Genomic DNA, 27762 nt, shown 5'->3' on the forward strand with positions numbered 1-27762 from the left:
CGCTATCTGCTGCTTTGACACGTTGTAGAATTTCACATTTTCTAAGGAACATGCATAATACGAAGCAGCACCCGTGTGTCAAGCAATGGATGAAGGCAGGAGACCTCCTCCCACAGTTGTGGTTGTGTTGGAGTGGGTTCAAGTCTTGAAAGTACTGTTGCAAAGCCTAGAGGAGATGGTGCTGGCCGACATTACCCTGCAGTGTGAGGAGATAGTGCTGGCCGACATTACCCTGCAGTGTGAGGAGATGGGGCTGGCCGACATTACCCTGCAGTGTGAGGAGATGGTGCTGGCTAACCTTACCCTGCAGTGTGAGGAGATGGGGCTGGCCGGCATTACCCTGCAGTGTGAGGAGATGGTTCTGGCCGACATTATCTTGCAGTGTGAGGAGATGGTGCTGGCCGACATTACCCTGCAGTGTGAGGAGATGGGGCTGGCCGACATTACCCTGCAGTGTGAGGAGATGGGGCTGGCTGGCATTACCCTGCAGTGTGAGGAGATGGTGCTGGCTGACATTACCCTGCAGTCTGAGGAGATGGGTTTGGCCGACATTACCTTGCAGTCTGATATTTATAGGAGTCCATAAAGGAGGGGGGCAACGAAGCTGTGATCATTTATAGATTTGTCAGATTGGGGTATAATGCCATTTTTGTACTTTTATTGTAATCACAAGAAAACAGTAATATTGTACCTCTTTAAAGACATACCTTAACATACATTTGCATTCAATGGAGCTGAGAATGTTGTGTGACCTGCTAAAATCCCCCTGCGTTGGCACAAGAGGATGTCTGAACCATGTGGTGTGGTTCTCCCGAAGACACATTATACAATAAGAAAAAAGGTTAATTTGGTAGTACATTTATCAGAAGAAATGAATATAAAGGTATAGGCTGCACAGGCAATTTCTGTAGGGGAGAAAATGAGATTTCAGACCTTCGGTTAAGACCTGTACACCGGAGACCTTCCATTTGTTGCAGAAAATGGTGTGCCCAGTGCAAACACTGGATGGGAAGCAGGCTTTTCTTGGTGTGTGCCACATCACTGAAGCAGTGACCTGTGCCGTGCCACTGCCGCACCGTTAGCCATGGTAATGCCCAACCAGGAGCCAGCAGAAATGACACCAGTTTATTATCCTGCGTGGGTCGGAAATTGGCACAGACCCCCAATAAAGACAGAGCAAAGGCAGCTGATCGAGTGAAAGAGGGGGGGGGGAGTAGTAAAATAGGCATTGCTGGATATTTTTAGATTAATTGTATTTATTTGTGATGGTATTAGCCTATTTGACCTAATAAATTGACTTAATGACCAATTTGATCGAATTTCGAATGGGTGTGATTTGGCCTTCGGGGCAATTTAGTCTCATATATTGAAAAATGCCAACCCTAGAGAGTGGGAGTTGCGGGGTGTCCCTGATCCCCATGTTTGATATTTTGCAATTTTGGGGATGTGGGGGTGTCCTCTGCTTCCTTAAAATTTGAGACGGGGGATAAAAACATTTAAAAAAAAAAAAAAATCCATGTGCGTTTAAATTGGGCCCCGAACAGGTAAATTGCGGTCAGTTTGCGGCAATCAAAACAATTTGGTCAAACACACCTAAACCATTTGTGAGTGCTTGCATCCATTTTACTAGTATGGCATTGCAACATTTCTATTAATAGATTGTTCTGCTTTTTATTCCTGCAAACCTTTGACCCACAAGCTCACCATACAGATCTTTTTGGAAGAACATACCTAATAATGGAATTTGTGGTTTAACGAGGGACTCTAATGGACCATGAATAAAATGTGCTCCTTGAAGAAGCAGTTTCCTTTTTATGCCATTGGTGCCATTACACATGACTGAGTGTAGCTCCTCCCCACCCACCATTTGAGAGGCTTTACAGACCTGCGCTTTCTTTCTGCGTAGACTACACATTCCTCTATGCTGAATGCATCGCCAGGCAATGGTTTGGAGGAATTGATGATTTTGTTGGTTAAATCCTTTTCAATATTCTTAGGAAAATGTGTCTCAAGTAACAATGGACATCCGACTCCTACACAAGGCCTTCAGTGACCCTCCTTTGCAAAATGTGGGCTTGTCTATGGAGTAGTGACCTGGTCATTCACGCCTTTCATTATACTTGGTATAGCACAAGCACCTGCAAAGCCCCTTATTCATCCATACAATACACCCACCAGTCATTTCAAGTTAAATTCCATTTTGCTTTCCCTCTTTTCTCTTCCATAACCATCCCTTATTTTCAATTTCCTCCATCAGATTATGGTCAGGTGATCTCTTGGTGGGGACACAATACGCCGTAAATATCAGACAAGGATAAGGGCTTTGAGACTGCTATGGTGGTGATTCAGAGCAATATAAAGCACAAGAATTATTTGTCATATGCACATGTGGGATATTTCAACACATGTCAATTCACCCTACTACATCCCTTTGCCAATGGGGGAAAGAAACTGCCAAAAATGAAGGTGCTAACCCCTGTGCACGCCAAATCTGCAAAACTGCACGTGGTTCATAAATCACAAGAAGGCTGCACCACCTTGCCAGCCACAGGCAAAGTTGATGTCAAAACAAGAACTCCCTGCCGGAGAATGCCAGTGGGTGCTGTTACCAGTCACGTGAATCAAGGCCACAAAAGTGAGCTAAAATCCAAAAATGCCTTTTTTAAATCAAGCTTCCCAATCAATGGCAACCTTCAAAGTTCTGTTTTAGCGCTAAATTCAGTCATTTTCCCAGTGAATTATTGAAAGGAAAGGTGTGATGAAATCATAGATTCTCCAGGCAGTCGGAGGAATCCAGGCCTCACTGACAGCTGCATAAGAAAATTAGATGTCAAACCCAGTTTACGTGTGTTTCTGTTCCTGAGGAAATTGCAAAATTCACCTATTTAAGCATGTTTGTGAAGGGCTTAATTCTTTTAAATGTCCAAATTCCTTATAAACTGTCCTTTTTTATATATGTTAAAGAAAAGACTTTGAGTTTTAAAGCAACCCAGTGTTTGAATTAAGTAACTGCTTAATTCTGATTGGACAATGGCCAGCCTGGGAAAGTTTGACACTTCAGTTTGACAGCCCCTTGCAACAGGAAGGCTAATGGCTGAGGGAGGTTCCCGCAGATTGACAACAAGGAGCACAATGAGACCTCATTCGTCTGGGGCTGACCCAAGAACGATGGCAAGCTGCCCAACTGATGTCAACAGGGGAGCTTCCCTCTCCAGGAGCGGGACACACCTCCCTGATCAAAGGAATGTGACAGCTGCTGCCTGGGAAGGGGAAGTTACAAAGGAGAAATTGATGTTTAAATCCTTATTTGTGGTTAAGTTTAAAACTCTTTAACTGTGCAACCGGAAGAAAGAAAAGTCTGAAAATTGGTAGATGTTAACCTAATTTTAGGCTTTTGCTGTGAAGACATTGATGAAACTTGTATCACTTAAGGAACCTAAGTTACGAAAAAACTCTCATTGTAGGAGAACTATTAATGTTGCAAGCCTAAGATTGTATGCACATGATTCACTGATAAGCGCCCAGAGATGTACCGAATTAGAAATTATTAATCCAAACTGTTATGATTAAAATTGAGAAAATTCTATAGAATGAGAGCGACAGCTCAGAGATGGGGATTGAAGGTGAATATAGCCCATCAAATATGAAATGTATATGTCCGATTTTATTGCGGAACATTAATTTTAGAAATGTACCTTTGTGCAAAAGTGAAGTTTTGGTCAAAATCAATGTGGGAGTTCCTAAATTGCATCATAACGATATCAACAACGATTACAACTACAGACTGCCAACCAGAACAAGGCAAGTGCCTGTGGCCACTCACAGCTAGGGGGTGTTTTTTTTTAAAATTCTGCCCAAACCATAAACTGGATGATGTTATTTGACAGTATAAATATAGGAACTTCACAACACACACACTGCTTCCAGAACACATCCAGACTTCAGCGCAGCACCTTGTTCCAAAACTCTTCATCTTGTAGCAGACTCCAGACTTCTTTGAAGATCCTGATTTCTTTGCAGAATCCAGACTTTAGCATTGCTGAACTCTTTCTAGCTGGACCCAATTTCAGACATCCCAAACTTGAAAGGATTTAATATTGATCCAGTTTGGCTTGCTACCATTAAGGCTTGCCCGCTGAAACTTGCATCTTGTAATCTGCTGTGTCCAGTGACCAGAGGGCCCATCCAAAATCCAGTCTGAGGTGCCGTCAAAATTGACCAGAACCGTGCCGCTGATCCAATCCCTCCAGAAGTGCCCTGCTGCCGGTAGACATGACCCGATCCAATGACCAGAACTTTGACGGTCCAATTTTAATTACAAGCGACTGTAAGTATTAATAGGAAGAACAGTGACCCATAGTATATTTGCATTGTTTTATCCCAATCTCAACCCATCCCATCTTTAACTTCAGAACCCTAATATTGTCAGAACCATTCTTGCGCTGATTTTTCCCATCTGTTTCAGTAACCCATAACCCATTAGTGATTTCGATTAAGTATAGTAATTCCATACAAAACGGAAACTAGAATATCACCCGTGAAGAGTTACAAGCAGTCGTGAGTAACTGATTCATGCGTGGCATTCTCTTTTTCATAGTCATAGTCATTAATATAGTGTAATGAAGCCAATCTGTCATTTTTAAAACCAAATTTCTGCTTTTTGCGTATATTTTTCAAAAAATCCTCTTACTAAAACTTCTATAACTATTCCTAAGCATTGTGGAACAGTGTATTTGACCCGTTTTTGTCCAATATCGCATAGTGAAATTTTGCCACGAATTTGTAGTTTTCCAAAGTTTACACGTGTTTTTTCCCATTCAAAGTGTTCTTCAAATTCCATACTGATCTAAAGTGTGTACTGTTTATATTGTAGCTCATGTGTGTTGGGACCTGTTTAATGTTGCTTTCCTAAGAACATTTATCCATTTAAGCATTTTTGACCATTTTGCAGTACTTTACAAAGCCATTTTCACCTGTCATTTAAAAAGTGTCAAGTTCCAAAAACGTGTTTCTCACTTGTTTGGGGAGGGAAGATTGCATTCAACTCTAGACATTCTTTCATTCCTGAATTCCTGCTGATTACTGACATCTGTGTAAGATTGCTAATATGTGCCTTAAAGTACTTTGCAGGGGGAAATATTAACCTAAACACCATCTGTTCACCAACTGAAACTGTTCTTTTTCCTGTGTTTTCTGTTCTACATTACTATAAGTGAATTCAATTGCTTTACTTATTTTGAATTGTATTGTCACCACTAGGTGATTGCTGCCCCATATAATATATATATATATGTGTGATTTGAATATTAAATATTTACCTTTACAAACTAGCCTGATTCCTGATCCAGTGTGACCTAAGGGGTATTTTGAGAAGGGGATATTGAACTTATAGACACAAATAAATAAGGGTTTCATTGCGCACTACATGCTAGGTGAGACCTGGGTGTGTGCCTGATTGAAATCCTTAACACACGTAGTGCTAACAGTCTACCTGTCCTTTGAATGTCGGAAAGGACGGTTCATTCTAATAAAAATAAAAAATACGTCGATAAGCATTTAATGTATCAGACCTATCTGATTTGCATGTAACCTATTGCACAGCCCTCAACTGCAGACAGTTGACATGGGGGTTGATAGACTGATGTATACTAGTCCCAGTTCCACCTTCAGTGCTGCACCCCATACAAAAGGGCTTTGTTCCATGAAAAACGTGATCCAGATGTCATGGTCAATGGCATAGCAAGCCACGCCATGCCTAAATGCTCTCCAAACTATGGCTGTTATGTCACTACACATCTCTGCTAATAATTGAGCAGTTACTTGAAATTTTAACTATTTGCATGCAATTGATTGCTCCTTTTTATTTCATGTCTGTTCAGACTATGGTGTGCAAAGGGCCTTTAACCCTACACCGCTTCGAAAGACTGGCACAGAGACATGATGGCACTAAGGTGCTGTACAAATGTCAAGTAACAGAACATATGAACAGTTCCACAAATGGGACCCAAACTTCCCTGGAGGCCTTTTTTTGTATTCTAGAACTAGAAATGTCACACCATTGCAATTTTGTACCGTGCAAATATGCATTTTAAAAATGCTGCCGTTTCTGCACTGGTGCACATTGCACTGCCACACAAGTGGCCCCTTTCTCTTTTTCCGGAACTACAGACACAAGAGAAGGGGACTACATCATCCAAAACCATTCATGTCAAGCTTGATAGCTTGCAAAAACACCCACACTGGGCATGAGTGCAATAGCAACTAGTACAACTGCACAGTTACCAAAAAACTGAGCGGAAGGGAAATCACTCTCCTTTCCTCCTACCTTTTAGAAAAAATACCCATATATGGAATGAATAAAATACAACATTTTTTTAAGGGACATCTTTTTTCCTTTCCACACTAAGCCGAGAGTAAAAAACAAGTTATAAAATTCATCAGCAATGGTGTTGGTCACACATCTTAAGTTGCATTTGGTACAACTATTGATGTATAGCGTGAGATAGGGCCAGTGTCTCTCTCCCTATCCCCTAACCCTAGATAAGTGGCTCGTCAGCGCATCCTAGGGGTAGTAAATCACAAGAGTTTAGGAAGAAATGTTGGAGGGGAATTTTAGTCATAGGCTACATGAATGTAGATTTTGATGATAACTCTAAAAATTGGTAAAAACCTGTGTTTTCTGATGTGTGACAAGCGTATTGGGGAAACTCGCAGGAATATTCCCCGTTTTGAGTCCAATAAGTGTGTTTTTGCACATTGCACCAGTTCACATTGCTGCAATATAACAGTTGTGGGTTAAAGGGCATTGCTTTCATTGCTTAATAAACCATTTCTTGACTTTGATAGGAGATTCCATCATTCGCTCACAAACCAAAACCGCTGGCTTCGGGAGCGCAGTCATGAATCCTACGCCAAGAACTACTCGATCGTCTTCCAGCACGACGAGCCGCTAGCGGGTCGGAATACGAGGAAGGATCCGCTGCATGAGGTAAGTTATTCTGGGCTCCTCGGTGGGTGAAGGATGAGTGGCATGTTTAATGCAGGCTCTGGCTATCTTTCAAGGTCTCCACAAGGCACATGTGTTTATCCTGGCAGTTAATTGGAAACCTCTGCTCTCCCTCACTATGGATCACATACTCCTCATTTTTATTTTAACCTTGGCCCCACGCCCTCCGGACTGCTGCTCATCTTCCTCACATGCTCTGAAGTGACAGCCATTTGTTTAGTTGTGTTTTAAAATGCACCCATTCAACCTAGCAAAGTAAAAAGCGCTGATGGCCTCGCTGGTGGTTCTTCACATTTGCCGTACTCTAATGTTGTGGTCAGTGCATGCGTTCAGGTCAGGGTCATCTTTCCCAGGTTGTCTCCCTTGAAAAGGGCCCTGTACAGCATGTTCTTGCTCACGCCTGCCTGCCTCACCTCTTTACAACCTCACCCGCCACCAGGGCTGCTCTCGCCCTGTTCTCCTGACTGGACGTTGTGCTCCATTATTTGTGTGGGTGCTCTCCACCCACATAGCCTTTTGTCCTTCCTCCTTCCGGGGCCATTTCATTTTCTCTGCGGCGAGGGTCTCCTGTTCTGCCCTGTGTGCATTTGTGTGATTTCCCTTCACTAAGTTGCGTCCACCCACCGCCTACTGCTATATGGACTCGGTGTGCTCCTATTAAAATCTAGTGGCAGCCATGGAAATATTGTTCATGAAAAGCAAGCCGCAACACACAATGGTGCGCTCCTGCGCATGCAACATGGCGTGAGGAGTAGCGTGAATGATCAATTGACCTAATGGGAATTTTGAAACACTGCAAATTATAATGTGTGATCTGGATGTAAGAACTCTGCTCTTTAGGCAAATTATGTATTTTCTTAGGGTATTATTATAGCAAATACAACTTCGGAGTAGTTGTACAGACGGCATGTGATGGATTGTGAAGAGCGTGTGCACATTACAAAGAATGGGCCTCCGGATGAAACTCTGTGTTTTGGTTGAGTATGGCTATATTGGACTGATGATGACTAAAGGGGGGTAAGTAATGACTACAAAGGTCTTGGAGCATGTGATTCCTAATACAGAACATGGGTGTGGTAAATCTCTATGGGGTGACTATTCCTGACCTGCCTCATGCCCAGGTAGTCCAGTGGACCCTGGTGAATTTGCCAGCTAAATAGAACGCCTAAAATAATGGCCAGCTGAGCAGACTGGGTGGGTCTTTCAGTGCAGCACCTGGGTGCACAGGCAGGGTGAGCATGATTAGGCGACTATCCCCGTTAAAGAGGACTAGATGAATGTGAGGAGTAAACTACGCTGTTGGCTTACAATGTGTTAAAGGGACTCAAGGGGAAAGACATCCTGGCAGACCCATTAGCACTTTAGTTGAGGCAGGGAAACCCCCCCTAGATAAAGGGAAAGATTATTTTTATTTTTAGATTGAATACAGGTCTATAGCAATCACAATGCCACCTTTGAGATGGTCTAGGCCTTCTGCACCCTTACACCACATATACATCTTCAATGTTTGTCTCGTGCATCTGTGGGGGGGCAGGGGGCTACCACTAGCTCATGTGACCTCTGCAGATCCATTCAGCTGCTTCTCCACTGTTACTCCATATGACTGGTCTAGGTGGAGATGAAATACCCATGCATTGTACAGACCGAGATGCTCGCTATCGGCGCCTGTTATTTCTTGTATGCGTTTATTGTAGTAAGGAGGAACACATACGCATAGAGAAGCCATGCTCTTGGATGCTGCCCCATTTTGGGGCCTACGTGTTAGCCGAGATTAAGGGTTTATTGATGTAGAAGAGGAGTGGATGCTAAAATGCATCCTTGTTTTAAACCTCGCTGCGTCGTTACTGATTGTGACACAAAGCCTTTCTGATCCAACTTTATTCTATTGGTTGTTTGTATACAATTGGCATATTAAATTCAGAATGAATTTCGAGCACTTCGCTTTTTTTAGTTTTTCCCATAATAATGTGTGAGATATGGAGTCGAATGCTTGTTTAAAATCAACGGATGCTATATAGAGTGGCCTCTTTATTTTGATCTCCTGCTCTTTCAATGCCGATATTATTGCATTTGTAGCAGTGCCTATGCCAGTGATGAAACCAGACTGATGGTGATCCATCCTCTATGTTGCTTTTATCCATGTGTGCATGTCTCTCAATAACTGACGGGCATATATTTTACCAGGAGAATCCAGTAATGCCAATGGTCTATAATTAACTGGGTCATACCGATCTCCTACTTTGAAGATCGTGATGAGAATAGATTGTTGCCATTTTGAAGGGATATTTCCAGTTCTTGCTATGGTTTGATAGATGGTATATAAGACTTCTGCACATGGCTCCGGGTGATTTCTTTTTTTTATTGGGGCTTTGGATATTCCATTGGGCCCAGGAGCACGGTAGGAACTTAGCTTTTTCATTTGCGGTAAAATATCTGTGTGATCGATTTTTAGTTAATTGATGTTGTTTTCTGACAATCTAGTGGTATCGGGGTCATCAAACGGTTTCATGTAATGATCAGCCCATGACTTTTCGCTAATGGTATTTAGTAGAAGGGAGCAGTTTCTGCTGTTAGCATTTTTTAGTAAGTGCCAGATCTGAGCACTTGACTTTCACGACATGGCTTTAATGTTCTCATTGTCTTCATGTTTCTTCATTGCTTTGTGAAGTTTAACACGATTTCTGTAAATTAATGTTATTTTAGCTGATTTGCTTTTTGTTGACTTTTCAGCTTTGTTGTTGCCCTTTTCAGTTTTCCCTTCATTTTCACTTTCAATAGTCTGGTTCTAGGATTTTTTACATGTTTATGTATGATTTCGGGGCAGTAGTTCTTTTGAGCATTTTCTTGGAACATTGCCAGGAAGTAGTTATACGGGTGAATTTCAGACAAGTGTTTATCTTATGAAGATGCTTTATTCCCCTCAGTCATTTTACTTAAAAGTACATTTATTTTGGGGATTATTCACTTGATTCTGTTTCTTCCATTTGTTTAATGACACCTCATTTGTATAATATTATTTTACTGGGACCAAGGCTTTCTCCCAAGTAGTTTCTATCATATTATGGTCGATGTCAGCTGTAGTGATAATTTTAAACTTGCAGACATGATTTATGTCTTGTGAAGATATCAATACATATTCTGTTATAGCAATAGTAATTTCTTTTCCAAGTAGGTTTGGTAACATTATCACCTAAAATTGTGCCATTAAGCATGGTGAATTTTCTTTCAGCCATTAATGACATCAATCTATTGCATTTTTGTGAGCGACCTTTGTAGTCAAGAGACATGCACCTTATATTCAAATCCCCCGCATTTATGATGGTGTAATGATGCGGTTCATTCTCTACAATGCCCAGCATAGATGTTACATGTTTTAGAAAACAATCATCTGATAAGATGGCAGAGTTCCAGTACAGATTAATAATTGCAGTATGTGTATCCAAAGGATGATTTTTTTTCTCCACAAAATTCTATTTTTAGCATTTGAACACATGGATGAGGTGCATGCCATAGTCATTTTACCACCAGAGTCTAGTCGCAGGGCAGCTATCGGATCAGCCATAGGTCTCCCTTTTATCTTTCTTAATGGCAGGGTTCCAGCATATTTCATAGTTGGGAATAGTCGGTTGTAGTGGAATCCAAGTTTCTTATAGGATTATATCTGCCTAATGGGCGTTTTTGGATTTTCTTTTAACAGATGCATAAAACCCTTCCTAGTGTTCCATACTATCACCTTGAAGAATGGGGGGATGTCTTATGTTGGCTCTAGTTATTTGCCTGTTTGGTATTTTTAATTGCTTCTTTGAGCCATAACCATTTCGTAGTTTGAGGAGTGGCATTTTGGATTCATAAAGTACCTTGTGTTTCAAGTTCCCTCTAGTTCCTTCACAGTTTACAAGGAGATCATGTCCTCTCATTTGATTCCTTACACATTGAGCGGTCATCTCCCTCTTTTATCATTGTGTATGTTTTAAAAAAAATATGTATGTCCAAGCCCTGTTTGGCTAGAGAACCTTTGACACTCCATATTCGTTCTTTTATGATTTGTGACTGAATACTTATTGCTGTATCCATTTATTTTTAAATTTCTTATATGGATTGCTTGGATATCTCTTGATTCAATTAGTTTTAGCTCAGATATAGCCCTAAAACACACAAATGTTTTAGATCTGTTAGGAAAAGGGCCATTCCAGTTTCTGCCCATAATGGTAAAGGCCAGATTATCTGTTCGCTTTGGATTGTCTTGTGTAGTGTTTTTTTTCTTTGAATTTCTTTTGTGTGGTCATCAATCCTTAGCTCACGTGCATTTTGCTTGTTCGCCACTTTATTATTTTCATTGCTGTTTTCCGCCCACTAGTTACTTCCGAGTATGCATTGTGATCTCGCTCTATTTCTTATTAAAATCCTGTTTTTCGTTTCTGTTCTCATCTTGCTTAGTGTGGTTAAGGTTTTCACGAATGGCTAGCCGCCTTTGCTCTAGGGTTAAAAAGCAATGCACTTTTGGATTCATAGCATTTAGCCACAATCTGGCTGAACCAACATCTTCATCTAGTTCCTCTGTTTCTTCTTTGTCATAGGCACTTTCAGGGATGAGATCTTCATAATTTTGTTGATTTGTAGTGATTGGAGAGCGATGCAATAGTTCTTGATCTGTGAAATCTTCTTGCATTGTATTTATAGCTACTAAAGTTTTTTTTTTTTTACAAGCTAGATCGCTCGGCTTATCCTGTATTTTGTAGTGTTCTCTATCTGAACAGATGTTTTTCTGATTGGGCCCTTCAGTATTATTCTGGTCCATCAAAGTATTTAAACATTTTTTGGATTTTGAGTTCTTGATTTCTTTTCTTTTGTATTTTCTTAGTTTAGTTTTTTCAATTTTTGAACATTAGCTTGTCCTTAACCTTTTTATTTTATCCCTTTTGTCAGGTGAATACCTTGAATACTGATTCTTAAGTTAATTCAATTATTTCAATGTTACTTGGCTCATGAATATGATCAGTTTTGTGGACTTTCTCAGATTCGTTTTCCACAATTTCAATGAGGGGTGTATCTGGATGTTCGATTACATTTTGCAGGGGATGTATGCTCAAATCATTCCAGAGATTGATTTATTTGTATATGTGGAGCACCCTACGGCCCAGAGGCATCGAGGCGCTATTGCATGAGATTGTAAAAGGGCTTGGTCCAGGGTTACATTGAACAGGAAAACCAACAGTAAGATTTTCTTAGTTACAATTACAGGTGGTTCAGGAGGAAGGCATAGCTCATAATTACAGCCTGACATTGAATAAGGTAGACTAAATACACATATGGTTAAATGTTAGAGTATAGTGCAGTATATGCGTGTTTCATAGTGGATAGTGCTAACACACAGCCTAAAAAGGGCCAGAGGTATGGAAGAAGCACAGGAGGTACTAAGTCATGTAAATAGCATGCATTATATCACTTTGCAGAAGGCTAGATGCAAATCAATCCTTCTAATGTGGGGATGGGGGTTAGAGAGTTCCAGTGGGTCGCGGCAATGGTAGGGAAGCTATTCCCACCTGCACAAACTCTCTGGGTCTTGGGAATGGCAATTCTGTTGGTGTAGGCCAATCTAATGGGTCTAGCTGAGGTTGGCTTGGCTATTCTTAGAGCAAGGTAGGGAGGTGCCAAGTTGTGGATTCATTTATGTGAAAGGGCGAGGGTTTTAATCCTCTTTAACAGGGAGCCAATGAACCTGCTTCCTGGCCTCAGCGATGTGGTCCCTTTTCGAGATACCGGTGGCAGCCCTAAGGGCATTGTTTTGTACAATTTGGAGTTTGGAGATATTGTTACCAGAAGTCCCTACAAAAAGGGCACTACAGTAGTCCAGTCTGGATTCTATTATTGCTAGAGCGTCCAGAGTGATTTATTTTTTTTGTATGCTCTTGTATGCTTTAGCACTGTAAAGCTTACTATTTTTTTTTTTTTATTTTTTTATTTCACATTTATAAAGCGCTCACACAGCCCGCAGGCATCGAGGCGCTGTTACAGGAATTGTCTTTTTTTGTTTTTCTTAGTTGCGTAATTGTGTGTGTTTTTTTTTTCTTAGTTACGTATTTATAACGCGCTTAAACACCCAAAGGTTTCTAAGCGCGGACCCGGGGATCGAACCTGTTGTTGCTACGTGTCGTCTTGCTTCCAAGACGCGCACGCTGCCGCTGAGCTATCCTCCCGGGACTATCAGCTGATCACATTTAGCTGATATGTCACTTATTGCACAACTTTGTTCAGATAATGTTTTTCTCCAAGTTTCCATATGCTATATGCAATCGAATGAGTGGATCAAGTTTGTTTGCATTGTCGTTTGTTGCACGTAGCTGATCCTGTTGTCTTGGGAATGGCAATTCTGTTAGTGTAGGCCAATCCTCTCTGTAGTAAAGATAATCCAGTATCGTTGCCCAACAATCTTTTCCAAGATCTGGTTGAGCTATCAAAATGATCATTGGTAACTGTCCATTATTCCACATATGCATGCTGGAAAACTTGTGTTGGGACTTGATATTATTTTGAGGCTTTCCACTGCACCATTAAAATAGCCTGAAAGGTTTTTAGCAGTGCTAATATTATCGCAAGGTTGTATATTCTACTTTAATCACATGTCCATTCCGTCCCAGAGGATCTTGAAGTTGCAGGAAGGTGGTATGGGCCCTGCAGATGCATAACCAAAGGAATATTGCGTGTTCAGATGGTTCATGGAGGTGATGGAATTGCCCAGTGTTGCACTCCTTGACCTTTTCAGAAATATGTTGGGCTGGTCATTCAAATGAACTGCCCCTTTCTGATAACAAAGGGGGAAAAGATGGAAGGGGGTTAGTCTCTGCTGTCCCAGTCTCCATTCCAGGGAGAACCCTGCTAAGATTGACACAAGTTAATGTCTCTGGGCCAAAAGACCATAGGCAGACTGCCATTATATGTGGGCACTCTCTGAGAAAAGGGTGATGGATATAATTGATTGGGCCTCACTGTCTGTATTGTAGTTTTAAATAACTATTGGTAAACCTGCTTTCCCACTTTCAGGAAGAAGTGGTTGGATGGATCGGTTTCTACTTTACGGATGTCGAATATGATCATAGTTTGGAAGAACCTGCCATATCGGATTCGAGGACTTTGAATGTATATGGATTGGACCTAGGCTGAGAAAGATAATATGCCAGCGAGTTCCCGAAGGCACAAATGGATGGGACAGAAATAGCTGCTGTACCATTAAGTACATTCTTGACATTTATTTTTGACTTGACTTAATTGAGTAGTCTTTCTTTCCCTTTTTGGATCTCTTGGGAAATATCCCTTATACTAGTTGGTGTGCCTGTTCTTTGATGGTGTCATCCTTTTGAGGTTCAATACTGGGCTTCAGGGATAGCTGGCTGGTTTCAAGATATGCTCTTTAAGGGACCATGGGACCATATAATTTATGGTTGCCAACATCTTGTGTCCTTTCTCCTTATAAGGTTAGAATGTTCCAAAGTCCATTTTTATTCTAAAGTAATGGTTTAAAGACCGGAGGCAAGTGGTTTCAGGAAAGCAGCACACATTTTCAGAAAGTTTGAAATTGGTTTAAGAAGTCCATGTTCACCAGCGGCAATAACAATATATGGTTTTGTAGTAATTCTGGTCAAGAAAAATAAGGCTCTCCTACAGGAAGCAGTGGTGATGCAGAGGCATAGGTCGCCTGATGCTGGGATACAGGTACGGGGCACCATAGCAAGAAAAATCGGCGGCGAGGAGGAACGACTAAGGAGAAGGGTTGTAGCAGGGAAAAGGGAAGAGCAGAGTGGAGGAGTAGAAGATAAAGGAGCATAGGAGGTGAAGGGCACATCGGAGGAAAGGAGTGAGAATGATCGAGTGGACAGCGAGGAAGCATCAAGGGACCAGTGGAGAGAGCGACTGAGAAGGATGCAGAGCAAAGATGTTAGAGATGAAATACCAGAGGCAAGTTTAGGCATGGGGTCACATCAAATGAGGGCGAAAAGAAAGGAGATGGATGAGAAATGGTGAAAGTCAGACTGAAACCACCTGTTAATCAGTGGTCGAAGTGTGCGGGAGCGGTGCTCCTCTACATTTTCTTTTTTTTATAACACATTTTATTGCATTTTTGGAAAACAACATATAACATTCAAACAAACTTCCATTCTTTCATCAAAGGCACTGCAACTGGTTCCCACAATTAGTTAAGTTACAACAGTCGGTACAGGACAGCGATTAGAGGATCTCCTTATTTTATAGTTATTGTGTAACCTTTGCGCCGCCGAAACAGTTTTCCTTTGGGTATCATAGTTTGTTCCCATTTCTGCAGGCAGCCTCTGGCAGTGTAGACACGGTGCTCTATTGCTATGCAAGCGTCCACGTCTGCCACCCATTGGTCATACTGGGGGGTGATCACTGAGCCCCATTGCTGTGCGATGTTTCTCTTGGCCAGCCCTGTGGTCGTTGAGAGCAAGAGTTTTTCAAAGCGGGTCATTTCTCCCTCTTCCTCAATCCACAATAGCAAGAGTTTTGGTTTGTTTGGGATCGTCCGGCCCAGTACCTGTGACAACCTGTCACATTTTTGCCAAAAGTACTGTATGCGTGGGCATTGCTACAAAATATAAAAAGTGCCCTCTTCCTGTTTACAGCGTAGGCAATTGGCATCCACGATCTTACCCCAGCGGTATAGCATTAATCGTGGATAATATATTCTGTGTAACACTTTCAGTTGGATTAGCTGGATTCTAGCTGATATTGCCGTCTCTCTAGGGTAAATTAAAGTCATGGTCCATTCTTCTGGCAGCAGCCGGCCCACATCTCTCTCCCATTTTACTTTCAGATTGCACAATTACTTTGTGGCAAAGGAAGAGATTGCGCTGTACATGGTTGATGTGGTCTTAACATTCCCACTGCCCAACACAATATTTCTCTCCATCGGTGTACATTCTGGGAGGTCAACAAGATTTGACAAATGTTTGGTAAGTGCATGAGACAACGGTGTGTGGTGGTAGTATTTAGTAGGTGGAAGACTACATGTGGCCGATGGTTCAGCAAATGGTATGATTCTACCGGCTTATCACTTGCTGGATCGTTTGTATCCCAGCTGTTTCCCAGTTTGGCCATTTGGGTAGCTTGTGAAGTTCTGGGAGGAAAACATTATTCTAGAGGGGTTGTACCATGGTGATTTTGCCTCCCCATCCTATGTCTGTGTTTCGTTCCAGATCAGGGTCGTGTGGGCAGTTATTGTGCGAGAGGGAGGGCGGCTCATCACTTTGTACAGGCTTTCAATTGGAGGTTTGCCATGCCTTGCTTCTTTCTCTGCTCGTATGTGCAGCAGTTCTGGGTCACCGTGTAGTATGTCGTTTACAGCGGCCATCTGTCTCACCAAATAGTATATTGCATGTGTGGGAGCCCAATTCCTCCCTCCCACATGAATCATTGGAGGTTGTTCAGTGCTATTCTCGGATGTTCCTCCCCCCCCCCCCATAGTATTTTCCGTAGCGTCTTATCTACTTTACGAAATTCAGTTGTGGGGATGTGCAGAGGGGAGTTTTGTAAGATGTACAAGAAGCGGGGTAAGGCCAGCATTTTAAAGAGTGACGCTCTCCCCAGTAGGGTCAGTGGCAGTGTCATTCAGTGATTGACATCTTGTGTGAAGCGTTTCATGATTGGATGCAAGTTGTTGGCCACGTAGTCTTCTAATCTGTTTGTGATTAGGATGCCCAGGTAACAGAATTGTTCCATCTCGACTTTGTATGGAGACAGGAGACCGCCGGGTTACCCATGTAAATCAGCAGATCATCAGCATATAGGGAAACTGTCTTCCCAGGTTGGGCCCCATCGGAAACCTGACCATGTCGGTGTTTTCTTCAGAGTTGCGGCAAGGGGCTCTATGATCAAGGCAAATGGCATTGCTGACAGCGGGCATGCTTGCCTGGTACCTTCCCCAATTGGAAGCTGTGCAAGGGCCAGTCGTTCACTCTCACCTCCGCCATGGGGGTGTTATACAGGAGTTGGACCCATTGTATGAAGTGTTCCCCAAAGCCCATTTTCCGCATGATTGCCCACAGTGCCTCCCAGTGAACTGAATCAAAGGCTTTCTCAAAATCAATGGCTAATAGCGCCAGTGATTGTTGCAGGGTAGGCACTCTTTCAAGCGCTAGGTGTAATCTATGGATGTTCATCCTTGTGGAGCGCTGCGGCATAAAGCCACATTGGTCCGGGTGGATCAGGGAAGAGATTACTTTTTGGAGTCTGTTGGTGAGTAGTTTTGCTAGTATCTTAGCTTCACTATTTATCAGGGATATGGGCCTATAGGAGCTACATTTGTCCGGGAGCTTTCCATCTTTTGGTATTACAATTATGGTGCCTTTGCGTAAGTCTGCCGGGAGTATCCCTTCATTCCTCGAGGATTCGAACATGTTGAGTAAATGTGGCACAATACTTTCCCCATTTTGCTTCTTCCAAATGTCTATTGGAAAGCCGTTCGGGCTTGGGGTTTTGCCGAATTGGAGTTGGGAGATGGCTGCTGATATCTCTTCCTCTGAAATACTGCCCTCCACGGCGCCGACTTGTTCGGCATCCAGCGAGTGGAGGGTGATTTTGTCTAGTGCATGTTTTTGCTTCGGTTATTCGGGGAGCTATAGAGCTCTTCATAGTAGGTTGGAAAGCATTCAGCTATTTTGCTATTGGTTGTGGCTAGATCTCCGTTTGTAGTTTTAATTTGCTGGTGTCCCTCATCCCGTCTTTCCAGCCAGGCTAACAATTTACCTGCTTTCTCCCCTGTTTCGTACAACTTTGCTCTCATGGCTTTGTGTGCCTTTTTTGCACAGTCTAATGATAGACTCTGCAAATTTTTCTGTGCCAGTATCGGTGCTCTGTTCGTCTCTGGTGTGTTATTGTCTGTGTTGTGTTTCCCTGCGTGCCACTTCTTTTTCTGCTTCTACTAACGTTTCCCGGTATGCCCTTTTTTTTGCTGCTGTCCATGCGAGGATTTCCCCTCTGAGTAATGGATTAGAAGCTTCCCACAGTGGTCCAGGTTTGTCCACGGTACCCGTGTTCAGCTCAAAATAGGTGGAGGTGGTAATGCTTATTTTTTCTAGCAGGTCTGGGAATCCTAGGTAATAGTTGAGTCCCCAGGTGGGTGGGGGGAATGTGGTCTTTCCATTTCGAGTTCTATCATTAGTGGAGAGTGGTCAGAGATGCCACGAGGGATAGGGACGCGCTGTGTACTTTATGGATATTTTGGGCTGGCAGAAAGAAGTAATCAATTCTGGATAGTGAGGCGTGCACGCCTGAGTGGAAGGAGTATTTGTGTGTCTCTATGCAGGTCGCGCCATGCGTCTCTCAAACCCAGTGCAGAGGAAAAGGTTGCTAATTTGGTGCTGGCTGTGGGACTCCTCCCCCGTATATGTGTATGGTCTAGTATTATCCAAGACCTCATTGAAGTCTCCACCCAATACCCAGATGTCTGCTGTGTTTTTAGCCAGGATGGGTGTAATTTCTGCGAGTAGTGTGGATAAGAATGCCGGCGGGGAACACACCGCCATAATCGCTAGGGTTTGGTTCCATAGTGGCTTTAATGTGTACATATCTGCCCCCGTGTCGTGGGTCACTTTAGATATCACTAGTGGAAGCCTTTTATGGATCAGGATCAGCACCCTTCTGGCTCCCATGGAGAAGACTGCATGCACCGTCTGGTGTATGTCTGTTTATGTATTGACACCAGGCGTCGCTTGATGCCAGATCCTAGTCCATTAACATTCCATGTCAGAAGTGACATCGGGTTTATGGGCCTTGTGGGTCATGAATGTGTTTCGCTAGTAAGATCTGTTTTGCGAGTGTTATCGCCTGCACTGTCGCTGTTATGCTCCTATAAGGTGTAGTTACAAGACCTTTGTGTGGAGAACAATAAACAACAAACTCATCCCCAACACCCTCCTCCCTATACTTCGTCCCCAATTGAAGCATCTGTCGCCCTATCATAAACTTACGAACAACTACTACTTCTCATTCATCAGTGGACAGTTGTTACTTATCCTCTTCTCTAAGCAACCGTAATGGGGGGGGGGGGCAAGCGGTCCGGGTCACCAGCTTTGCGGATAACAGGTTCTACAGATTCGGCATCAGGATAGTCGCAGCACATTGATGCGATGCCAGGCTGCTGTGCACACTTTTGTACGCCAATGTCCTAGCCTCTGCCTCAGTCATTGTCTCCATTCGCTAATGAATCCAGCTCTTTTTGTAGGTGTTCTATCGGCGCCCTCTCCGCTCGCAGGCGGTTACTGTTGTTGCCTTGTCTCCTGTTCAGTCTCCAATCATCCTCCAGATGTCTCTCCGCCCAATTCCATGCATCTCAGTAATCCGTAAAGTGCACAGTCGTTCCATTGAAGTAGATCTTCAGTTGTGCAGGGAATAAGTGTCCATATTTTATGTTGAGGGTCTGTAGGCGCTTCTTGAGGAGGTCAAAGGATTACCTTGCTTTCTGTACCTCTCTGGTAAAATCTGGGAAGAAGGCTACTCTGGACTTGTTAAATGTTATGAAGCATTTAGTTCTTGCCATCTGCAGTATGGCATCTTGATCCCTGTAATTCAGGAGCTTTGCTATCACTGTACGGGGGGGGGAGCCCCGGGGATCTGTCTGCCAGTTGGTATCCGATGGGCTCTTACGATTGAAAAGAATTTCGACAGGGTTTTGGGAGCGTAAAGATCAGTGAGCCATTGTTCACGGAACAGTTCCACTTCCGCTTTTTCGGGCAGTCCGAGTATCCGAATTTTGTTCCTTCTCGCCCTGCCCTCTCCCTCTTCCACTCGTTCCTCCAGTGCCTTGAGGCGGGACAGTGTCTGACATTTGTTGGTTTACAGTTCTCAGGCCATATTCAGTGTCTGAAATGCGACCGTCGGTCTCTCCCGTTCGGGCCGTGAGATTTTTCATGTCATGTTGTAGCAACGATACTTGTGCTTATACCATTCATCTTTTTTTTCCTTAGAGGTCCTCGAGTTTCCAATGGTATTCATGACATCTTTCAAGGATATGTCCTCTCCTGTTCCTGGTAGATCGCCTAGTTTAGCTTGTTCTTGCAGGGGGGTTTGGGCAGGGGTTGTGTACTGTTCCATTTTACTGTGTTGACGCATCTTTTGCCCGGTTCTTCCCCATCGTGGTTTGGCCGTCAGTGGTTTCCAGGGGCTCAGTCTTGCCCAGTTGCTGTTTGTAGGGTGACTCAAACCTGTGTAGTGTGCGCCCACAGTTTACCAGAATGACAATGTGTTTCTTGGTTGTCTCTTTTGTTCCATGATTATTGTGGGCACCAGACTCGCAGGGAGCAGCGGCTAGGGGGTAGGGGGGGGGGGAGTATGCTGGGGCATTACTGTCTATGGAGCGTGGAGCACCATCTGATGTGGGTGGCGGGGCTATCAGAAGTTGGTTGCTGCTGCAGGTTGTAACACTGTTTCACGTTTTCCACTTCTTTTATCGTGTGATGGTGTGACAGGGTGTCATTTGCGGCAGTGATCAGCCTATTGTAGGTGCTCCTCTGCTGTGTGTGGCAGTTATGTCAGGGCGCCACGCAGTTTCCAGTTGTAGTGTGCGGGGGCGTGTTTATGGTAGTGATACAGGCTCAGAGGAGTTCAGTTCAAACAGTTCGCCGACACTTTCTGCATATGCGCTTATGGAGATCCCATCCCCATATATATTCACCTTAGGTCCAGCGGTCAATTTACACACAATCTCCTCCTGCCCTGTTGTTGGGTTGCCTTACACCAAACAATATATGTGGCCCAATGTTCGTAGGGTTCCTACCTTTCCCACGACTGGGGGAGTGTTGTGGCTGGTGCTTGTGGACACACGTGTGGGCCCTGTTGGTTCTCAACACAGGTGTCGTGCAGGGTCTGGCATCCGATTCCTGTTTCCCCGAATGAGAGGTACGGCGCAGGTGCCCTGCGTGAGCCGCGTCTGCTTGTGGACGCTCGTTGCAGCTCCGGCACCACCCGGCGTGTCTCCCGGAGCTCTCAGTAGGTGCGCACCAATGTCGGGGCAGGTTATGTGGCTCCTCCTCACTGGGATAGTATGCCGGCGGGGCCCAGATCCTTCGCCTCCCACCGTCTTGTTGGTCGCGGGCACCATCTGGGTAGGGGTCCGTTGGCTGCCATCTGCGCCGCACCCCATCTCTTCGTCTCAGAGCTGTGGGTGACGGCACTCGTCCACTTCCCTAGGTGAGCCCGTGGTCCTCATCAGGGGCCACTCGTAGCTAGAAACTGTGTGCGCTCTCCCCCAGTCACCGCCACACCCTTGGTCCGCTGAAGGATGTCTGTACTTGTGGGGTCCCGCCGTAGTTCGCGCCTCCTTCTATTGCATGGCTCCGGCGGCCATTTTTCCTGCTTGTTGTATTTACCCTTGCCCCTGAGCAGTTTTCCCTCATCTGGCGCCGTGGTATGCACTTATATTGTGGCGAAACGTTGTGCACGAGTTCCACTGCAGTTAAATATGTTTTCCATGGGTATAGCGATCCAAAATTTCAGGATTTAAGCAGGATTCTGCCGGCGACCCCGGGAGCGCTGAGGGATCACGTCCTCATCTCGTGCTCGCCGGCCACGCCCCCCTCTACATTTTTAAAAATAAAAATTATGCTTTACTGTTCCTATACTTTCATTTTAAAAAGAATAGCAAAGACCAAGTAAGACTTCAGTACGAAACTGAAGCAGTGAAGGGGGAGAGACCAAGATGAGGAGGGGTGCAAATTGACTAGAGGAAGGTGGTAAAGAGCAGTACGACCTAGAACGATGGAAAGGAAAAGGGAGTCCTTTGAAACCTGGGCTAAGAGTACTCATAAGCGGTTGCCAGTGGCTGATTCAAGGGTCAAAGGAAATCTCTAAACAGGAACCCTGGGGGAAGTCCTCTAGTAAAGCCTTAATATTGAGAGCTTGCCTTTGCAAAATACTGTGGGATATTTTTACCCATGCATCCAAGCCCTACCATAAAACTGTGCAGTACTGGCATGGAGAACATCGTGATGGCCAGAACTCCCCAGAGAGTGCACAGGGAAAACATGAAGAATAGGGTGCCACCCATTTTTGCCTATGTTGTGGGCACAGGAGGGCACTGCCTAAAACCACCATTGGGCTACACACACAGTAGCCTGAAACCATTGGGAATGGCAATGCTGATTGCCAAAAAGCAACTCGGAACTGTGGGAAATTCATTTTCTTAATCCCAAAAATGGTTGCATTACCAGTACTCACCACTATCAGAAAGCCGGCGTTTTAAAACCACCAGACTTTTGTGTAAAACTGAACAAATGAAACAAAACCAGACCAAGGAAAGACTTGCTAAAAGGTGGATACAATGTAAAACTATATTCTGAAATGACTTGAAGGAAGTAATTATTTAATGTATAGGTAAAAATTGTCAGTTTGATTTGAATGTAGAAAACTGGGAACAAAAAGTGACATTTAGCTGAAACCTGGCTTAATGAAACTGAATTCTTCCTGACAACTACCCCCGACAGGAGTTGAAACTGGATCAACAGCCACTCTTCCCAGGCCTAGCTGCATCTTGCCGCCCCTTGCCAAAAGGAGTTGTCACCTCTCTGATTAGATTAGGGGTGGAGCACCTGGGAACTGGAAGGGACAGAACAATGCAACTTCCTTGACTCAGGAAAATGTTATATTGGGGGCGTCGTAAAATAGCTTCCTCTTGGGAGAAACTGCGGGGCAGCTGTGCCTCTGTGAACAAGCTGGCTTGGGGGAAGTGGATAAACCAGTTATTCCACCCTGTGATGTGGGAAGCCACACCCCTTTTTGACCAGAGCATAATTTTAAAAAGATAGATAACTCATAGTGCGGACTTGTCAGAATTATATAAGTAATATCATTATTTTTGTGATTTTTCTGTGAACATTTTAAGAGGCGTTAGGACCCTGTGGTGTATTCTGGGGGTTGATAGCGGAAAATAGGGTCTCACTCCTAATGTATGCATGTTAAAAATCTGACACTTTATCATCTGTAACCCATATCCCTGGTGCACATTTGAGTAAAATCTGGAAAGGTTTAGAGGTCGTTATCTGGATGAAAAGGGGAGAATTCTGTCATCAGTGGACACAACATCGTACAAAGACAGGGATCGGATGGTTTGGTGCTACAGAAAATGTTAACTGGACCTATAATATTAGAAAAATGGTACATAGATAAATATGTATTTGGGTCAGAAATAGATTTGTGTGCAATCTGAGAAGGGGAGGTTCCTCTGACCATAAAACCTACAGCATCACTCTGACTCACATTTCCTTCCCCCAATCAAGGCCAATGATAAGTGAGAGGGGCAGGTTTAGTTATGACCAACGCACACACCCACTTTCCAAAACACACAAAAAGAGACTGCTGGGACATGTAGAGAGATTCAATTCCATTTGCTGCGGAGCATGCTGACTGACGACTTCACATCCAGAGATCCAGTCTTCAAATCCATCAATCTCTAGAACCTTTAGCAGAAATTAACTCCAGAATTTGTAGCAGAGGCCTGAATCCACCAGCTGAATCCTCTTCAGCAGGCCTCAAAACTAACCAAACTATTCAACAGCCGGGCGAGCTGTTTGAGGTTTTGCCGAGAATTTTTGCAAGAACCTGTAGCAGTACCCAGAAAGCAGTGTTACATCCAGAATCCAGAGAGGCTAGACCAGCAGAGCAGAGCTGACCCAGATCGCTGTGAGCAGAACCGGTGTCTGATTTACCTGCCGAGCAGACGGAACCGCAGCCGGACGTGTTGACAAGATCCGTGACGAGGCCTAGTTCAAATTTATATTGTGAGTACCTAGCAGAACTGTGCAGAACCAATCTTATTATTTTAACTAAGTAGAACTGCCTCCTAGAAATCGTGTCATCTGTCATTTTTAAAGCTGCACAACTGTCACCTGTCAGTTCTGCAGCTGCAAGCTGTCACCTCTCATTTTGAGTTTACTTTAAATCCGAAAAACTACCTTTGTTTAATCGTCTGCATCTCTGGAACCGTTTGGGCTAGGAACAAATACTTTTCCTACTCCCTATACTTTTCCCGTAATCGCGAGACACGCACTCGCGAAATTTACCGCGATTTGGCCCGATCTCTTCATCTGTAGAAAGCAGCAGCTTTTTGCTTCTCTTTGCTAAAATTCGTTTGCAATCTGCTAATCATTCATAGAGTATTGTTAAAGTGAGCCTGAACTAATATAAAGTAGCCATCACCTACCCTGAACCTCTAGAGGGAATTAAAAGCAATTTTAGCACCTTTTCACTTCTTTGCAAACCACATTAAAGTAATTTGCCTGTGTTTAAACCTCATCCCTGTTTTCCCTAAGCTTGCTGGGAGAACTGGAACTGTGTATTGCATTATAAAGTGTGAGTTGTTGGGATTCTTGAAGATTGTGTGCTCTCCTTCCATTTCTTGTATTACATAGGGGGGAGTGAATTGTCAAAAGAAAAAGTGATCATATTACCTTTTGCTAACATCATAAATTATTTCTGTACTGCATTTTATTCCACCTTGCATTTCCTTGAAACCATCAAGCAATTTCAGCTACCTCATCCTCTACACTACTCCTAAGTAACCAAATCAGTGTACCCCTGTAACATTATCCATTGTTGATCACGGCCATAGTCTGAAGTGTGATATCAGTTATCAATTTATTTATAAAGTGTGATAGATATATATTGTTAAATTGTCCAAATAAACTCTTTAATTTGCAAAACAAACCTACTTCTTGGCTCAGTGGGGTCAGGGGGATTCTAAGAGGGGGGTGTTATAAAAGGGTTGTCATCCAGAGTACTGAACTGAATATAAAAATACATCAATAAGGGTTTTCCTCAGCATCCCAAACTAGGCATTGACTTAGCTGTACTGTTGATTGAATATCACTTACAAAAGGCCAGGAGGGGAAGGGTTAAAGTATTCTGGGTTTCAACTGTTAATGCTGTCTGATGTTCAACCCCTTTCTGAATTGTGGGTGTTGGTGCTTGGTAGCTGAGCCAAGTAGCAGCAAGGAAAATGCACGATTCCTCCTCCAGCCGAGAAAGACAGGAGAGGGCCTGTTTAAAGCACCTAGGAGGTGGCATTGAATAAAGGGGGTGGTGTGAGGTTTGTGCACTGCAGTCAGCAAGGAAGAGATTTAAGGATCTAGCAGGGTGTCAGACCTTTTGTGTGCTGCCTCTAAACCCCCTACTCTTTCCCAGTCATCCCGTATTAAAATAAAGTTGGCTTTGCATCATCTGATTCCCCCAAGCCACCCCACCCTTCACAGCACACAACTACTCATACATATTGTTTTCCTTATTTTTATAGGATCCCCATTTGAGTCCTGAGTTTCTTTCATAGGATATCCACAGGTCGAATAATGGGATAAGTCCATACTGGGAATTTCACAGGACAGTCTTTATAGGATTCATAATGATCAATCCTTTTTTTCCCACTGGTGATTGTATTCCATAGTTTGCAGAACTTCTTCCTGTGTACTTGTGTTTTCCTCCACTAACAAAATGGCCTCCCCGAGAATATCTGCGAGTGCCTTCCTATATATGATATATTTTATTTATCGCGCTCATACACAAGTGTTTCAGAGCACGACCAAGCAAAGGGAGGGGAAAAAACAAAAAAACAATGATCTTACTAGGCCCAGTGACATTAAGAACACAAGTGCATGGGAAAGGGGGAAAGTGCGAGGAGGGGGGAGAAGTGGAAAGTGCGGAACAGAGGAGAGAACAGAATAAATAGTGGGTGTAATTAATAAATAAATAAATACAGGCAGTGAAAAATGGTAGTGTAGCCAGCAGTGGCAAGTGCATGATTAGTCAGATAGGGTATAGGTGCAGAAGAAAAATGGGGGACTGTATGGGTACAGATACAGATCCCAGTGCAATGGGTGGTCCTGAGGCAGTGCAGGACGTAGGCTGGGTGAGCAGTTAACTTGGCCCAAAGGACAGCGGGTGGCCAGGTGCACAGTGCAGAGAGAGAAAATGGATCAGCAGGGAAGAGGCAGGGCAAAGGCAGAAGCGAAGAGGAAGGTCTTGAGGTGCTTCCGGAACCGGAGATGGTTCTCCTCGTTTCAAGGTGGTCGGGAGGCTGTTTCAAAGGGAGGAGCCAGCCTAAGACAGAGATTTACCCCCCGCTCGTTTCTTTGAAAAACGACTGACCCTGAGGGAGTTCGAAGTAGAGGAGCGAAGGGCTCATGAGGGGAGGTATTTACGGAGAGATAGTTGAATGTATTTTGAACCCAGTCCCCAGAAAGCCTTGTGGACAATGCAGAGGGTTTTGAATTTAATCCTAGCATCCACTGGGAGCCAATGAAGGCATTTCAGAGCTGGAGAGATACAATCCCAGGGCTTGAGGCCAAGGACAAGTCTTGCAGTCCTGTTATGGATTAGTTGTAGAGGGCGGAGAGTGGAGGCAGGTAGATTTAGGAAGAGCTGTTACAGTAGTCCAACCTAGAGAGAACCAAGATGGAACTGCGCATATTGATCAGCCAATGGGCTGGCTTTATTTTTGTATTTGTATAGCGCACAAAGCCCAGAGGCATCTAGGCGCTTTAATTTAAGAAAATGGTTACAGTAAGTGCTTGAAGAAAACAAGTTACAATAATTACAGACCAGGCATACATTGGACCTGGATAGTGCAGAAAAATACATACTTGGAAAAGCTCGCCACTTGTTATGGGGAACTACTTCAGGAGTACGTATGAGGGACATAATGGGAACATTTCACACAGATGCGAAAGTCTAGCAATGGGCAAATACATGGTGCCTACTCCCTGTTACGGGTGGCAGCGGCACACACATGCCAATGTCAAATTAGTGGGCAGAATACATGGTGCCTATCCCATGTTACAGGGTGGCAGCAGCATGCAAATGCAGCAATGAATTGGGGGCACCGTCTGTCTTGGAAGAATGGGATACGGGGAAGGGGAGAGGTGGAGGACATCAAGGGCAAGAAGGAGGGGTGGGGGGGGCACACAGCAGCACAGGCGACCAATGGGGGGGTAGAGGGAACACACAGCATCACAGGTGACTGGGGTGGGGCGTTCCTGTACTGAAAAGGGAGCAGCCAGGGGCCTTCATAGTGGGCCTTGGAAGAATGGGCCGGCTCCCTCCTCCCGGCTGCTTTGATTGGCTGATAAGGCCAAGGGCAACGAATGGGAGGGGGGAGCCAGGCCAAGGCAGGGAAGAAGGCTCCTCAGGATCTTGGGGCGGCCATGTTGGAAGGCCAGAGGCACTACTGGTGTGCAGTCCAAAAGCACCAATCAGTTGAAAAAATGAAGAAATGTACGCAATTTTTGGTACAGATGCAGGCTTCTTTGATTCGTGTGAAGAAGTCCATCCTTAAGTTAAGTAATGGCCGCAGCTGTTATTGGTAGTTCTGTAAATGGCTCAATCTGCACTAAAAAGCATGGTTATTCACCCATTGTTGAGTAGGAAGGTTTCAGTTTCGACTAATATCTTACAGGTTATGCAGTGGAATTCCCCGAAAGATTCTGATTTGCTTTCTATAGGGATCTTATGGGAGTAGTTTGCACAGGTAATGTTCAAAGGAGATGTCCATGCATGTGATGCTTACACGGTGGCCATTTTGAGGACAAAGTGAAGTCAGAAAGGGCACATGTGCATAGTGGCTTGTGAGACTTCAATTGGAATGGGCTTGCCCTCTAAACCCAGGGGTTTGCAACTTTTGGTCCTCCAGATGTTCAGCCCCCTTAAGCATAGTTAATATGGAGGGTGTCATGGGAGTCCTAGTATAAAACATCTGGAGAGCC

At 43.9% G+C, this 27762-nt stretch overlaps 1 protein-coding gene across 5 annotated transcripts in view; it reads left to right on the plus strand.

Annotated features, from left to right (window-relative positions):
* The window catches only part of SARDH (sarcosine dehydrogenase), a 1294294-nt gene that overhangs the window by 557538 nt on the left and 708994 nt on the right, over window positions 1–27762 (plus strand). For all 5 annotated transcript variants that reach the window (XM_069609627.1, XM_069609628.1, XM_069609625.1 and 2 more), the window contains exon 11: window positions 6847–6988. In XM_069609627.1, the coding sequence (XP_069465728.1) occupies window positions 6847–6988 (142 nt within the window). The remainder of the gene's footprint in view (window positions 1–6846; window positions 6989–27762) is intronic.

Source organism: Ambystoma mexicanum, chromosome 8, assembly GCF_040938575.1.
Source record: "Ambystoma mexicanum isolate Mex_15411 chromosome 8, UKY_AmexF1_1, whole genome shotgun sequence".
In the NCBI taxonomy this organism is placed as follows: Eukaryota; Metazoa; Chordata; class Amphibia; order Caudata; family Ambystomatidae; genus Ambystoma; species Ambystoma mexicanum.